This window comes from Lottia gigantea (assembly GCF_000327385.1).
Source record: "Lottia gigantea unplaced genomic scaffold LOTGIsca_91, whole genome shotgun sequence".
In the NCBI taxonomy this organism is placed as follows: Eukaryota; Metazoa; Mollusca; class Gastropoda; family Lottiidae; genus Lottia; species Lottia gigantea.
The window spans coordinates 1,017,349-1,034,003 of record NW_008710984.1 but is presented as its reverse complement, the minus strand read 5'-3'; the positions used below and the strand labels follow the sequence as shown (position 1 = coordinate 1,034,003).

The 16,655-nt window shown below is 31.2% G+C and overlaps 1 protein-coding gene across 1 annotated transcript; it reads left to right on the top strand.

Moving 5' to 3' along the window:
* Positions 1-13,326: 13,326 nt before the first annotated feature.
* On the top strand, positions 13,327-13,674 carry LOTGIDRAFT_58476 (hypothetical protein; the record flags this gene model as incomplete). The annotated part of the gene is made up of 1 exon (XM_009068556.1): positions 13,327-13,674. A coding segment is annotated over one exon (348 nt), but the record flags the coding sequence as incomplete, so codon positions are not given.
* Positions 13,675-16,655: the final 2,981 nt, after the last annotated feature.

The following is a 16,655-nucleotide window of genomic DNA, read 5'->3' as shown; positions in this document are numbered from 1 at the left end:
TTTGTTACTGATATAGGGGCTTGTGGGGTGATAGAACAACATACAGTCTCATGTACACCAATATCTTCATTCTCAACTATTTGCAATATATTTTGGCGATAATTAGTCCAGTCCATTTTGTTCCAACTATTCAAGGACAACAACAAATCGTTCTGAGAATTTTTTTAGTATCTTTGGAATATTATTTCATAATATGTTCAAATATAAATAAATCATTCATAAATAAATCATTCTTCGTTGCTAAAGTCTGATTCGAGGCCATAATTTTTTATCTATCGCAGCTAACTAACGGACTGTATTTCGGAATTTTCATTTAAAAATAATCGGATATGAATCCATGAAAATATGACTAGGAACCAACCGAGGCACACCTTACTAGGTCGACATAGAAATAGATATTCTGCATGAAATGACAATCTGGCTGGGCAGCATTACTTTTAACCTTGTTATATTTGTATATTTATATGCTCTATGTTGTGTGACACTTTAAAAAATAAATTATTATTATTATTTGTCACTGGACCTTTACGTGCACAGTCCGAAGTTCGTCATTCAGACGACACTTGTTTTCCATGTCAATCCACTAATATTTATCACTGACCGCGAAAAATTACACCATCTTTTCAAAATATTAATCATTGACTGATATTTAAGGGGGATAACCTAATGACAATTTACTTCAATTTCTATGGACTCAAACCGGTAATTTATTTACCATCTGTTGCCATGTTAAATCACGATATTCAACTTTCTATAATTTTTTCCAGAAATCTTGAAAACTTTCAAATATGTCACATAAAAGCCTGACCAATACCTAATTTCTGGACAAAAATTCAATATATCATGTCCATGAAAATCTTGAGCTAGCCAAACTGAAAGTAGACCATTACATTTTATCAACATCTGCTTGACTGGCACTGCACACAAAACAACTATATCTATATTTATCCTTCTGCATGACATTTTCTCATCATCTCACAAAATCTGAAAAAATGCAATTTCAGGCATCAAATTCCAAATCTATACCAAAAATTAGTCAAAAATAGGCATGCAAAAACCCCTAAAGGGAGGGAGAAAGAGGATTTTTAACAATAACACGATACAATCATTTACATAAAAAGTTTTGGTGGTCTGTACTAGCTTAAAAACAGTAATGCCATACTTTTCTCATCCGGTAAATATTTTGTAAATTGTCAAAAAGTATTGAAATGCGTCTATGTATATTATACACTGAGAACGACACCGATATAAAAACTTGAAAAAACAAGTTTGCTAATATGTTTCTCGATTACCGATAATCAAACTTATTGCCTAAACTGCAGGATCATCAAAAATGAAAGTGGGAACATGCTGCGGAATTTAAAACCACTCTGGCATGATCGAGCGATTTGAAAAAATGTGCTTATTTCTTTAAATTTTGAGGGCTTCTTGCGCAAAGATGTCCGGACGTTTTCAAATTAAAATTAAATTGATACGGAGAATAACTTGAATTGGGATTTTGAAAATATTCAGAAACATGGGCAAAGTTACCATCAAATGTAATATGAAGTAAATATCTATTATTGTTATGATGTTGCTGACCAAATATCTGAACTAACAACATTATTTGCTTAAGTTAGAAGTAAAGGGGGATGCCACGTGCCTCACGAGTTGTGTCTTTTGAATGTATAAGTTCTTATTTCTTGTTTGGTATCATTGAAGGGGAAAGTGTTGAATTGTAAGGAAATGTTTTAAAATCTTCCGTATAATTTTCTCTGTGTTCCACATTTAGATACCTCAGATGAATCCAATTCGTCTTGCGCTATAAAAGATCTTACTGTTAACGCTACAGATGTTTTCTCACAAAGCAGCGCAAAAACAAATCATCAAAATCCGAAAATCCTGTTAGGAACGATTAAAAATTAATCACTTCCGATTTTACGAAAATCTGTCAAAGTTACGACAATTTTGTACTCCTTTCCCCCAAAATCTGATTTGAGGTAATGATGTTATCTAAGAAAAAACCATACTCAACATTTCAGTCAAAAAATGAAGCATTGTTAAGCAGTTGTCCAAAATCAAGACGACATAGTAAAAACATAGTATACCGAAAGAAATGCCGAGTTTGTGTACGTCACCTTATTACCTTGCCCTAGATGCTTGTTTGCTTTATGCTCAGAATTAAAAGAAGACTCTAAAGCAAGCTCAGTTGGACCAACCATAATTTTAAGGAAAAAACAAAATAATTGAGAAAACACGAACCTTTCTTGAAGTGAAAAGGAAAGTTCTAAAGAAAAAGAGATTTTTTCGATGAATGTAAATTGAAAACTTAATCTTCCTGTCAGTATGGAAAGTGAAATCTTAAGTTAAAATTCTTCATATAACCTTCAATTATCGAATTAAAAAGAGCAACAATTTAGATTCTATCTGAAAGCCTATTTTAAAAGAATTTATAAAGGTTTTTTGAAACGGTTCTTTTTGGCGAGCGGTGGATTAAAAAAAATCAAAAGAGATAGCAATCTTGTCACCTCGCTTAAAAATTTCTCCGATGATTTTGAACAGAGATTTTAAATTGTTTGTTAACTTAAACACCAAATCTTTAATGTTATCGAACTAAATATCGGGAAACTTGTCATAAACATGCTGCGAGCAGCGAATTATTCCACCGATAACCATCGCCGTAGAGTTCTTAATCGCGTCCATCAAACAATAAGTGGTGTTTCATTGGTTAAGATGTAAAAATGGGTGTGAACAATAGATATTCAAATTCTTAAAGATGACAATATGGGCGTGTTTTATCGTGAGTGATATTGCTCGTAACGTGTACTATGTTATTAGTATGTTTTCTTCATCCCTATAGTAGCATCCTAGTGATTACATGTTAGCGGATTAGGATAAAATGGCGACTGCTGCAATGTTGGGGGTGAGTTAATCTCCTTTTTCTCCAAATCGTCTTGAACGGGATTAATAAGGTATTGCACGTTTGAGAGGAATTCATATTTTCTGGCTTTGTAGTGTTTACATGTAAGATTTTGTTATCTAGGAAATATTTGAATATCATCGAAAGCGCTTTTCTAATATTCAGAATTTGATCTCTTCAAGATTTGGTACGATGTATTTTCTGTATATTGTACTTTGGAAATGCTTGATCATTTGAACTCACAAATTGATGTATATATTCTGGATAAAAATAACCAAAAGGTATGGAAATTCCAGTTGCATAATTGAATAAACGCATTAAAATGGCACCAACTGAGATATAAGGTAGATTAATTTGAAAATATCTATTTTCTTGCAAGTTGAATTGTAATAATAATGATGTACCCTCTTGACGTTGATTTATCTAATGTTAGTAATATAATTATGTTATAATCGCATTAAGTTGTATTATTACAAGTATTGCCCTCTTAAAGTCAAATCTGTTCGATGGTTTTTGGTTACAAATTACTTTTAAATTTACTCACTTGGATTAAGATTAATATAAATTTCTTCTAATGTTTAAGGTTACGCAAGATACTTTTTTCTTTATTAAACCAAACGAAACGAAACCAAAGTCCAAACCTCCAGAAATATTTTTTTCCGTCTTTTTTTTCTCATTCTTGAGTAAAATTGTATTCACATTTACGTTTACGTAAAGTGTATGAATATTAGATTTCACCTATTCTGTAATTAAGTTCTTTTGAGGGCAAATTTTTAAATTAATTACAGAAATATTGTTTATAATTCTAATTGTTCCCTGATAAACGGCCTACATTTTCTTATTGGAAGACTAGTATAGTATTTACAAAATGTTTCACATGCTCATACCCATTTTCTTACAGATCTATCGGGTTAATAAATTTAGAAATTGTACAAACTCACATTAGCGTTTACTTGCTTATACAATGTATTTCTGTTATGACTTCATACAACAATAATAAGAATAAGAATAAGAATAATAAACTATAAATAATAAATAAAGATTATCTTATTCTATGCTTACATTTTAAAAAATATAAATTCAAATGAAGAAGTCTCTTTTACTAAATCATATTATATTTCAAGTTGAAGAATACTTTCAACAAAAGTTAGTCTATTCAGAAAACAATAGTATTAGATGCGTTAATAGGCATATTAAATGTAGTACAAGTAGTCCATAACCTAATATAAAATATAGTTCAAATTTCCAAATCAGATTATTGAATAAAAAAATCTTAATTAGTCCTTTTTCTAATAATAATAAAAAAAATAAAATGGATACTCGTCCCCGTTCAACACCAAAGCAATCAATGCTATGAGCAAAATTCCGAGAATTTCAATATGCATTTTGTTGAATTCAATATTATGAGCTAAAATAATAATAAAGAGCATTCGAATTTAAGGTAATGTTAGTCGATAAATAGGTGAACTATATATGCAGTTTATGTAAACATTTCATCTGTATTCCTTTAATGTTCATTCTTTGATCTTTTCATCTAAAATTAATTCCTTTTTAATAAGTGCATATCTCGAAGGCATACTAATTTAAAATGGCAACTTTTATTAGTCAAATTTGTTTTTGAATTATGTTTAAAGAATTTGCATTACTATATTATAACCTTCTACAATTTGTATACCAGATTCTCATCTCAAAAATATAAAGGTTCAAGACAACTAATAACACACATTTATCGTATTTAAATGATATTAAAAGAATATGAAACTCCCCAAGGATAACTATAGTGCCAGGGCTAAAACTTCCTTTCAATTTAAAAAAGTAATGGTTTATTATATTATTATACTCTTTTAAGCATGGACTAAAACAATGCTAATGTAGTTTCTAAATTTATATCATATTATGATCATACAACAAATTTGTCTCTACCATGTTTCAAATTATATAGTCTATTAACAGAGACAAGTTGATAATAATGACTCTTTTTTATGGTTCAAATTTATACTTGCAGTTTTGAGAATGTAAATTTTCCTATTTTCATAATTGCAAACAATGCAACTCGAATCTTGCAAGGGAATATAGAGAACTTTTACTGCTATTTTACAACATAATATAGAAATTCTAGACGATAAACGCGACATTGGTAAATGAATATGCTTGCAGTTTTGATGCAATTCCAGATAATATTTTGAAAAATCTCTCAAATATTGTTTTTTGCAAATGTTAACATGCTTTGCGATTGTATGTACACAAGTTAGAAAACGAATTAGTTGGGTCTATCTGGAAGCTACAGTATTTTGATTTTATTGAGTTATGAACATTATAATACTATTATGTAAATAATGCTACAAATCTTAATTCCAAAGCAAAAAATACATTAGTCTTAGAAGGAAAACAATTTGACACTCGTTAGTAGCCTACTTTATTATGCATTTATCAAACTCGTGTAATCTTTTTCGATTCTTAAACTATACATATATCTCCTATAAAAGTTCTATTTAATATTCTATAAGTATGTTGTTTTGGCATTATAATTGCATAAGAAAACACTAAACTTTCTCACAATAGTGATTCTAACTTATCTAGAACTAGTAATACAATTATATTGGAGTTCTTGACGTGGTAATATTTACAAAGATAGATAACAATGGCTATGAAACAATTGCTCTTTGTGGAAATGTTTTTTGTTTTCTTTTTGTTATGTCTGTTTGGCTAAATAATTATGTTATGTTCAATACACACATTTAAAGGTCTTTTTATTCAGTTATTTTCAATAAATAAGCTAAAGAAAATTCACTTTTTTATAAAATAATAATGAATAATACAGCAATCCTATCCAAAATATTAGTAGCATTCCTATATGACAACCAGGCCTTGGTTTTACATATTATCTCAACTTGGCAATCAAAATTCATCTTTAACTTTTTAAAAAAAAAATTCACATGTAGATTTGTATGCCTATTATATTAAAATTGGCAACTTCAAAATTGATACATTTTGACAATAATTCTATAATTTCATATAAGCTGAGATATCAACAAGATAAACCTGGTAGCACTATCACATCAAGGGGACATTTCTTTCCCTTTTAAATGAATAATTTTGAAGGATACGAAGCTTTATCCGAAAGATAGTCATCTGGGAAATTATTATGTTCCTGGTGGATTCATGCATTTGTAGGAAAATCGTAGTTTTTAGCTGTTTTTTTGGTCTTTGGATTCAGACAGTATCAACAAGACAGGAACAAAGGCTCTTCGAAAGTTGATTATTCAAATCTGGACGATAAATACTGTGTACTAAGTTGAATGGTAGTACTTTATAGGTGTTCTTTGTTATGTTTCAGTGCAGAGTTATTGACAAATCAATTAAATAGTAGTGGTCGATGATGCGAACCCTAGGTCACTCCTCTGACTAAATATATCAAATGTATATGATATGTTTCATTGTTCTGCTTCTCAGTTATTGACAGTAACATAGGTTTTCGATTTGAATTAGATTACATGTGAGCTTAATGATAAATTTCTTTAACTATCATTGAAAGAATCTTTGAGACTTAAATATCAGGTCAAAATCATTTTATGTAGATTTTCATTAACATGTCAGATATTGGAGAAAAAATATCTTGGAACATGTTAAATAATTATAAATCCGACTGTTTACAAAAAATATGGCATTTGGATATTAAATATTAAAACAGAACTTGAATCACGTTGTTAATCAGACTTACTCATTAATATAATAATACATTCCGGTATCGTGTTATTCATAATGTCTTGAATCACTCAATAATTCCAGGTCATTAGATTATACATCTGTATATATGATAGGACAATACAGGATGTTATTTCAGTCAAACAATTTATAAAATAAAACTATTTGTATGGATAATAGCTACAACTTCTGTTGTTAAGTTATCATTTCTAAATATTATAACTGCAATCTTATCTTACTTTGAAAATGATATCTGCTTCCAAAAATCAAATTCTAAATCATGTATATCGACTTATCTGAAATTGTTAATGAGTGTAACTTATATCGAATGTTTGTTTTCATTTAGTTTTATTTTGATTGACAGGTCGAATGCAGAAAGTCTTATCACAATTTACTGCAATCAATGTATCAGATCTCGTGATTTCTCGCCAATTAGGCGATAAACAGAAGCGGAAATACTCGCCATTTTAGATAATACAAAACCATAAAAATGGACAGCAGAGGGCGCCAAAGTCATAAAATTAGAAACAACGAGCTCATATTACCCGACCTTAGACCTCGCGAGTTAACGAAGCTGACGAGATTAAACGAGAATGTCAGGTGAATGGGTCTGACTAAGATACGAGATCAACAGAAATGAAATAATTAAATTAGATATACTCTTTACAATCAAATAATTGAAAATGGTGAGAAGTATAGTTTACTGCTACATCAATTATGGTTGTTAAGAATTATATATCATTTCTTGAAAAATTGATACTCACAAACCCTTTTACAGTGAAGGCAAGCTTTTATGAAATGCATCATACTGGTTAGAAATCATTTAGCCAAATGTTTAAAAACAGTGTAGATAACCACCCTTAACAAGATAATTGCAAATATGAACACAATATCTCTATCTCGAACGGATTTGAAAGGGAGTGTATTTATGTGTCTAGAACATTGATTCCATGGGTTCAAATGCAATTTCTTTTCATACAAACGTAAAAATTTAAAATTAGTTTTAATATTTGTTTACACACCAATTCACTCTCATTTACAAATAATCTTTTCATCCATAATTGTAAAATCTTGAATCATATAATTTCTGAAATTGCCATCATTTAAGTCTATCATAAAACACAAAAAGAGTCCAAACATTTTAAAAGTTTTTCAAAATAACGCGTCGCGTGTCCACATTAAAAGGGGACGTTGCGTACACTTTCCTATCCCCCAAAGTAAATAAAAAAACGTAAAGGAAAGCTAATGTTTTTGTCATTTTGAAACGAAGTATTGCATTAAACATGAATAATGTAAAAGAGATAGACAGAAACTTTTTAGACATCGAAAGGGTTAACATAGTTCAAAGCATTTTGAATGTAAACACTTTGTAAATAATAAAAGAAGAAATATTTTATTATATTTTCATTTTCAATTACTATTTTACACTATTTGAAAATAAATAGTGAACTTATTAATAGCCGCCTTAACATATGCTGTTAAATAGAAAAAGAAAGGGTGACAAGATTCACTTATACGCCACTATTCCAACCATTGAGTGCAAGTCTGATTGTGACGGGGTCTTTTCGTTTGATTTGGCTAAACGTTTAAAACGTTTTAGAAAGCAGTGACCGTACTCCACCTCGAAATCTGTTGCGATTCCTAGGAGTCACGTAAAATACGCGACATAAGTGACTCATGTTTTATTCCGTGTATTAATTTCATTGAATTTGTTCTTTTATGAAAACACGGTTTGTATGAATTGTCGTCCAATTTGTTTAGTAAATGGGTTTGAAGCCGGGATTCGCACTACGTGTGGTATGCTATGAAGGCACGTAGCTCGCGAGTACCGCGTGACGTCTTAACCCTATTCTATTTTTCCTCTTCTAAATTTCTCGCTAAATTTGGCATATTTCACAAGCATGCTTGAAATCACATCCTTATTTATCGAATTTCAAAGAATATTTTTTTTTCTGATATTTTCTAATTATTCATATTACAATGGATATGGTTTAAAAGAGTATACAACGAAATATATGTATAAATATTTGAGTTAATAATAAATATTCCAAAGCTTGTAATTATTTTGTAGGAAATATGAATAAGATACATATCTATATTAAAATAAATATTGATCAAAGAACAATGTATAATTCTTAACTTAACTTTCTGAATGCTGCTGAAGCGAAATCGTGATTTTCTGAGTATGAATTGAAATATTATTCTTTGATAATGCTAGCCTGCACAGTCCACACCTGTTATTATTTTGAAATTTGTGTTTGGAACTTAATTTTGGTTAAGATTTAAATAATGAAAGATAGTGTCAAGAGATACGGATCAAAGGGGCATATTATTGTAAAGACCAATGTAAGATTCGGTGAGATTGGATGTTACAATATGGATACAATTATAATGTTACACGTTATTTGGTTAAAGTTGGCCATAAAATAGGTAGGGTAATGAAATATATTCCCAAATCATTAGCACTAAGTATGAGGGTCGGGGGTCAAGTTGCACCTTGTGACACACGTGATATTTGTGGCCAATGTACAGAATTTCAATATTGAATAAAAGGATGAAATAAGAGGAATGACGTGTGCTGGTATATTTCTTTCAGATTATGAAATCCTTTGATCTTCCCGCTTTCCTTTTTTTTCCTAGACATCGGGTCTCTTTAACCCTTTTTGGTACATTCTGCTCCAGTTGAATACATTATGTTAAAATAAGGGTATCGAGTTGTTACTATCTTAAATTTACGGTCTGAAGTAATTGAAATATTGAGAACTTTTTGTTCTAGTCAATTTCGTATGCAAAACAAATAGATCTGAAGGTTGAAAACAAATTCCAATATATAATACATGTAAGTCGACATGATCACCAATTCCAGAATGACATCATGTGTTCCGGAAGGTTAAACACAAGCAGGGGTAATAAAGGAGAAAAGAAAACCACCTTGTAAGTGAAAAGGAATTTTCACGCCTCAAGACCAGGTTCATATTTTATTCAAAAATAAGCAACGATTGTTGGTTGTCGTTGTACTTCTGGTCAATAAGGGGAGGTAGCCCCCTAGGGTTTTTTCAAGTTCAACTCAATTGTAATAATTGTTACCAGTGGAGCGACAAATGATGTTTCAGACAATTTGTGGTCGTTTCGTATCAGTGGGTTTCTGTTCAAATTTTCACTGTTTGGGCTAATATGTTGTGCTCACTGTTTTGCTTTGAATAGAATTTTGGTGGTAAATACCAATATAAATGATTTGTGCGTAGGTAAAAATGTTCTGTTAACTTTACTGAGTTAGAGTGAGAATGTAATGTGATGGTATTGTTTACAAAATTTGAACTTGCTTCTTTTAGGTTTGAATTCTAAATGCAAAATATGACAAAGTATGCTTTCCGTATGTTATATCTTTTTTTTAAACTTATGTTGTGAGTTCGCGGCCATTTACACCAAATATTGTAAATGATAGTTAAAAATACAGAATAAATTTAATTCAGAGAAAACTAGGAGTAATTCCTACATTACATAATATGATAAAATCAAATACACACAAATTAACCCTTATTTCAGCAACTGATTGATCTTTGTAATTAAATCAAGTTCAATTTCAGAAACGTGTCTCGCTTCTCACCATTATCGACAACATACATTAACCCCCTGGAGGCCACTAGTTTTAATTTCACAGTTAAGTCCATAAACTAGCAAGTTTTTGTTTACATTGTTTACTAATTACATGTGTAAACAAATACTACATACCTGTCTACACCAGTCTTCATCATTTGTCGCTTCTTTGATCTCCTTAATTACCGCATCCTATTGTTTTGTTGTTGAAAAGTAAAGCCTGTTTGGAGTCTGAAGATGAGGGAATATTGACATTAAATATTTTATAGTTTGGACTTAACGTTAACAATAGTTGCTTCTTTCACTAAATGGGATTTTTAAATCTCCATCTCACTGTAACTCTAACTAATTGGCTGCTGGACAGTAAATGTTTTAATGTGCACATTTTTCTGTAAGACAGACATTTTGTTTCCTTTATTTTTCTTGGAATGCTTTCTATTTGAACTTAACTGACTGACTAATATGTGTTTCTAAATTTTTCAAAATTTCATTTCTTATTAAATGCTTCTGTAATTGCGATTCGATCTCTTAAGATCTTATTTCTTCTTATTTAAGAAGTAAAAAATAATCATGTATGCTTCCTTCTTTGGAATTTTGAACAAGCCGAATTTTGCAGAGTCATCTAAATTTGCCATTCTGGGTGCCTTTGTAATTGTACATGTTTTCGTTAAAAATCAATTAAACGAGATACTAAATATTATAAAATCCTTTAAAATCAAATAAATCAAATCAATGTAAACAGAGATCGTTTTGTGTGGACTTGAACTACGCTCTTCAACAAGGAGGTTACCTAACACTTTATGACCCTCCTTACATTAAAGAGTTGTTGTTCAGAGAGTTAATTCACCGTTAAGCCTTAATGGGAATCTATTGTCTTGGGTCTATGGTGTGGATGTCGTTTTGGTGTAAGAAGTTGGGTCTGATAACAGTAGGATAAGATCTGAATCAATTTATTCGTTACATTGAACTATCTACAGATCATCCTAGAATACATTTGTTATTTCATATCTCCGAGTTTTTTCTTCCAAAGAACGTCTGGCACTTTTATGTCTTTATCTCTGAAAGCGTTCCTTGGGGTTGTTATTACTAAGGTATCGATTTTAATTGGCAATCATTGTTCTGAATTTCGAATTAATATCCAGGGTACATTTTCTTTAATGAAAATATATACGTAGATTATTTATCGTCGGGCCTGTGTAAAATTTTATTCTATTCTTTTTTTTGGATTACGAATATGCAAGTCAATATTTGTTAGTAAAATCATGTCATATACGATTCTACTTATCAGATATTTTGTTACAAATATAGAAAATTACCTTTACTCTTTGTTATTTAATATGTGGAGAAATCGAATCCGTCAAGATAATTGCTTTTTAACGCATAGCTTAAAGATATGTTATTTTAAAGGTTGTAAATTTTAAACGAGGTCGTTGAGTAAGATGTGCAACATTAGCCAATGTCAATTTTCACCGCTCATAAACTTCATTCCGTATTGTATAATGCTTTCTGGCATCTTCATTTCCGGTATGCCCTTAGGTTATGCAATTTATAAATCATACAAGGTTTTGGTGGCTAGCTCAATTGAGCTATGCTTTTTGGAAGAATGTTCGTAATTTAAAGAGTTCAACATAAAGCTACAGAAAAATATGATCATAAATAAAAAATATATTATGCAATTTGCTCTTTATATTAAATTCAAAGCATGACAAATTTTTAAACTCGTCTTTTCAAAATACACTTTACTTTTCTTTTCTTTTTGACGACTTTTATATATAAACTTTTATATAAACATTTCATTGAAATGCACTTAAAACTTTCAGAAAGGCAAAATGTTGTCATACAAATTGTTTGAATGGGTCTATTTTGTCCTCTTAACACGACTTACTTGGTTGAAACTTCTTAAGTTCAACACGCCTGAAGTGCTATTTCTCCCCAATAATAACGGAATTGAAAAGCCTTCTAAATCAAACATTTTATACTAAATGAAACATAAATATTTATTTTTGTTCAAAGATTAAAATTCAGTTATTGAAAAGGACTTGATAAACAAGTATTTATAATTCGTTGGTGAATATTCTAATGAATCGAATTCTACGATCTTAAGATTCATATATAAGTGTGAATAATCTTGAAGTACTGAAGAACACAGGACACTTCCGTGCCACTTGTACCCGGATTAATAATATGATATTCGTCTACAGTTTCTCTAACAAAGGGTATTGTCATGGGGTTACAGGCGTTACCCAATGTTCATCTGCACAAATTCTCAAATCATATAGAATTAAGTTTAATGTTCTTGTTTATATTTTCAGGATCCACAGTCGTATGGAGGTACACCATTAGCAATGTTAGCTGCCCAATGTAGCAAAATCAACAACCGAACTCCGCCTCCATTAGCAGAAGCTACCGTGGGAAAAGGCTTCATGCCATGGAAAAAGCCGGGATGTGGCGCCACGAGTCCTATACATTTATCTGCCCAAAGGATGACGGGATTTAATACGTCGTTAACCACAAGCAGTCTGACATATCCACGATCAGCACCGAACACGACATCACCTACGTCATATAATAACGACTTATTTTATCCACCCGTGGGAACTAACTCTTACACTCAATGTGATATCTCTCAAGCAGCTTTTCTGCAGAAAATGGGTGAAACTGGTTTAAATAACACCGGACTCGGTAGTATGTACTCAAGAGTGCCTTCAAACCATCCTTACGAATCGTGGCCCTTCACTGGAATAGCATCTACACAAGCTGCAACGTCTCATGGCATAAAAACGGAAATGACCAATGGAGTCAACAGTGGTGCATCTTGGTGGGATTCTCATAGTTCAACATCTATTCACAATTCATCGGGTAATTGGTTGTCTGATATGCAAGGATCAACGAACACAGGACTTCAATCACAGATATCGGCGAACTACCCGCCCTCGGACTATGTTTTAAACCACTCTCTTAGTTCTAATGCCAGTTCCCTCCTGCCTTCAGCAGCCAGTCAACATTTATTACAAGACACTTATAAGTCAATGTTACCATCACAAGGTGATTTAGGAGCAGCGTCTGCAATGACTTCATTTCTATCTCGACCAGGTTTAACGAGTTTAGCTAGTCCACGATCACAAAGACGCTATACAGGACGTGCAACATGCGATTGTCCAAACTGTCACGAAGCGGACCGACTTGGACCAGCTGGTGATCATCTGAGAAAACGAAACGTCCATAGCTGTCATATACCAGGTTGCGGAAAAGTGTACAACAAAACGTCACATTTGAAAGCACATTTACGCTGGCATACGGGTGAGCGTCCGTTTGTCTGTAATTGGTTGTTTTGTGGTAAGCGTTTTACGCGATCCGATGAGCTTCAACGCCATTTAAGAACACACACTGGAGAAAAACGGTTTGCGTGTCCTGTTTGTAACAAACGGTTTATGAGAAGTGATCATCTAGCGAAACATGTAAAAACTCACAACACCAATAAAAATAAGAATGAAAACAATAGTGATAATGAGAATACGAACAATAGTACAGGATCACCAGCCAACTCCGTCTCTCCTAATACTACTTTATCTCCTACAGACAAAAAATTACATTAAAAACCATCCTGTAGCTTTAACTTAATCAGAGTAATTTAATTGTCTGAAACCAAAATTCGAGGTTATTTTGGAGTTTATATATTGTCTTTATACAAAATAGTTTCACTTTTATAAAAGTGCTCAATACATCAATAATAGAGTGATCGTCTGTATATCGTAGAAGTCATTTGATATTGCTTTCCAATTATTTAGAATTTTCAGGCGACATGACATCATATTATGTTTTGCCCGTTACAATCGTTATCATTATAACTGACATATTAGAACTATTTCGCTGCAATTACAAATGGTAAAAGTTTGAATTGAATATTTACACAACATGATGGACTAGTTGAATAAATTATTCAATTGAAAAATATATAATTGTGATAAATGAATAAGTTTTATCCGGTGAGGTCTTTATTTGTAAATGGCACTCCACTTGAATTATGTTATTAATCGGCCCACGAAAAAGCAAGTTTCGATTTCGTCATAACAAGTATAATCATGTATTTTGATCATTGAAATTAATGTGCCCTTCATGAAGTCCGTACACGGAATGATTGAAACTATATCTATCTATGTTTGTTTCTTCGGACACTTGTAGGTGCAAATATTCGATATTTGCTGGTTATGAATGATATAGCCGACCTCATAAATATCATCAAAATTAAACAAAGAATATCCTATTTAGGTTTTCAAACTATTTTTAAGATCTTTTTCAATAAACTGAAATCCCTAAATCGGGTAAGAAGAGATCAAAACAAAGAAATAATTTTGTATAACATTTGGCATAAACTTAACTTAGAAGCGACTTGTTGATTTTCCTTAATATGTAAAACAGTGTAGCATCACGGCCATGGCGACATAATAATATGCTATTCAAATACTTAATTCTGTAGATTTGGCAATGACAATAGATAAAGATTATTAATTTATTATGAGAAATTAAGTAATTACATTTGTAATATTTTGTATATGTGGAGTGTAAATAAATCTATAATTAATTATGATTGCATATATTTTGTATATAATTATTCCAGAAAAACAATTAAAATTTAGAAGTTGAAATTTGTCATTTATATAACCTTTTGAAAAAATTGATTGAGCCCCTCCCCCCACTCACCAAAAATATGGCCGACCTCACTGCAACTCTACACCAAATTGCACATCCGGATAATATTATTTGCCACTGAACGTGACTATCAGGAGAATTTTCATAATCCTTTGTATATATCACTCTTTTCTCCCAAGACACATGGTAATCAAATTTAGAATATTAAAGGGGTCGTGAAATTTCTATTATCAAAAACGCCGGAAATTATACTATTATTATATTATTTTTTTTACTTAGATTTCGAACACCTTTCGAAAGGCATATTAACAACCTTAGAAGTTTACGCATACTTTTTAAATAGTGTTGGTGTTAAGAAATTAACAGCAGGAATGTTTTTTTAAGTTAAAACTTTCGAATACGAAAAAGGATAAATTTCTACAGTTTTTGGTCTATTGGTTTCACAAATTTAAGCAAAAAAAAAAAAAATAAAGAGTACAATTACGGCACAAATTTTGAGAAACATGGTGTAGAAATGGAATTGAGGTTTACTATCTATATTGAATCGCAATCGATATTGTGATTTATTAACAGGAAACATTTGATTTTAAACGGTCATTCTCATTCACAAGGATAACACAAAAAATTCACACCATACAATACTTCAGCTAAATAAGCCCCCGCAAAAACTAAAAGTAACACAAACCAAAATTTCAAAATGGGACTGCAACCTATGAGTAAACAAAATTAATATGCAAGATAAAGGCAGGAATAAAATGTCACTTAGCCCAGGACCGTTTTCCTGAACTATATCTATAAACGATATTGAACAACAGATATTCAAGCCCACATATTTCGAAAAGGGAAATGGAACATTCGGATCATTACCGACACTACCTCACTTTTAGTGCTTCTCGTCTTGGTATTTCAGTCTGCAGTACTAACAAATCCAAATAGTGATTTCGTGAACAAATGGATGGTACTTTTTATTTTATTTTTTAAAAGGTTATGGTTCCCTTTTTAACTTAATCTTTTAATGACGAATTCAATTGAAACCGAAGCCAGAAAGTTTATAGATTTGCACTTGAAGATCACACGGAAATTATAAAAGAAACAAGATTGTTAAGGTAACCTTTCTTACGAAACTAAATCAAAGCTATGTCTTTTTACAAAAGTAATAAAATTAGCTACACGTGCACGTGGTAAACTTGGTTAATTTAAAAATCTGATTTTACCTTATTTTATGACTTCTTCGAAAATAAATTTACGATTAATATTTATCGAATGAAAAGGGCGTTTATTTTTGACAAGTTTCTTAAAAGGTAATACAATCGATAGCAAACCTCGGAATTAATAAGAACAAACATAAAATTTGATTTGCAGTCAGAGGTGAAAAAAGGGAGTAAACTGAGGTCCAATAAAATCAGTCGATGGAAGAAAGAATAATTCATCAATCATAAAGGGACAAACTTCAGGTGTTAATCAAACTAGATTTTAATGTTTTATTCTATATCTCATTGAATTCTTGGTTGGTTTTAGTTTTTCCCTCACCTGTTCCTTTTTGTTTTATGATATTTTCATATCTCACACGTGTTTGTGACCGCATTTTTTATGAAAATGGTCAATGTACGAAGTTGAGCAAGCATGTGTTTTATTACCAATATGTCATCATCCTTAAGACTTGAATCTGATCTGAATATGAGTAATTTTATCACATAAATGTGTTTATGTATATATAAATTTTTTATGGAAATATATGTTACGATTATTTTGATGTATGCTGAGATATCTATATAATATAAAGGTATCAGTGAAATCTGTTGAA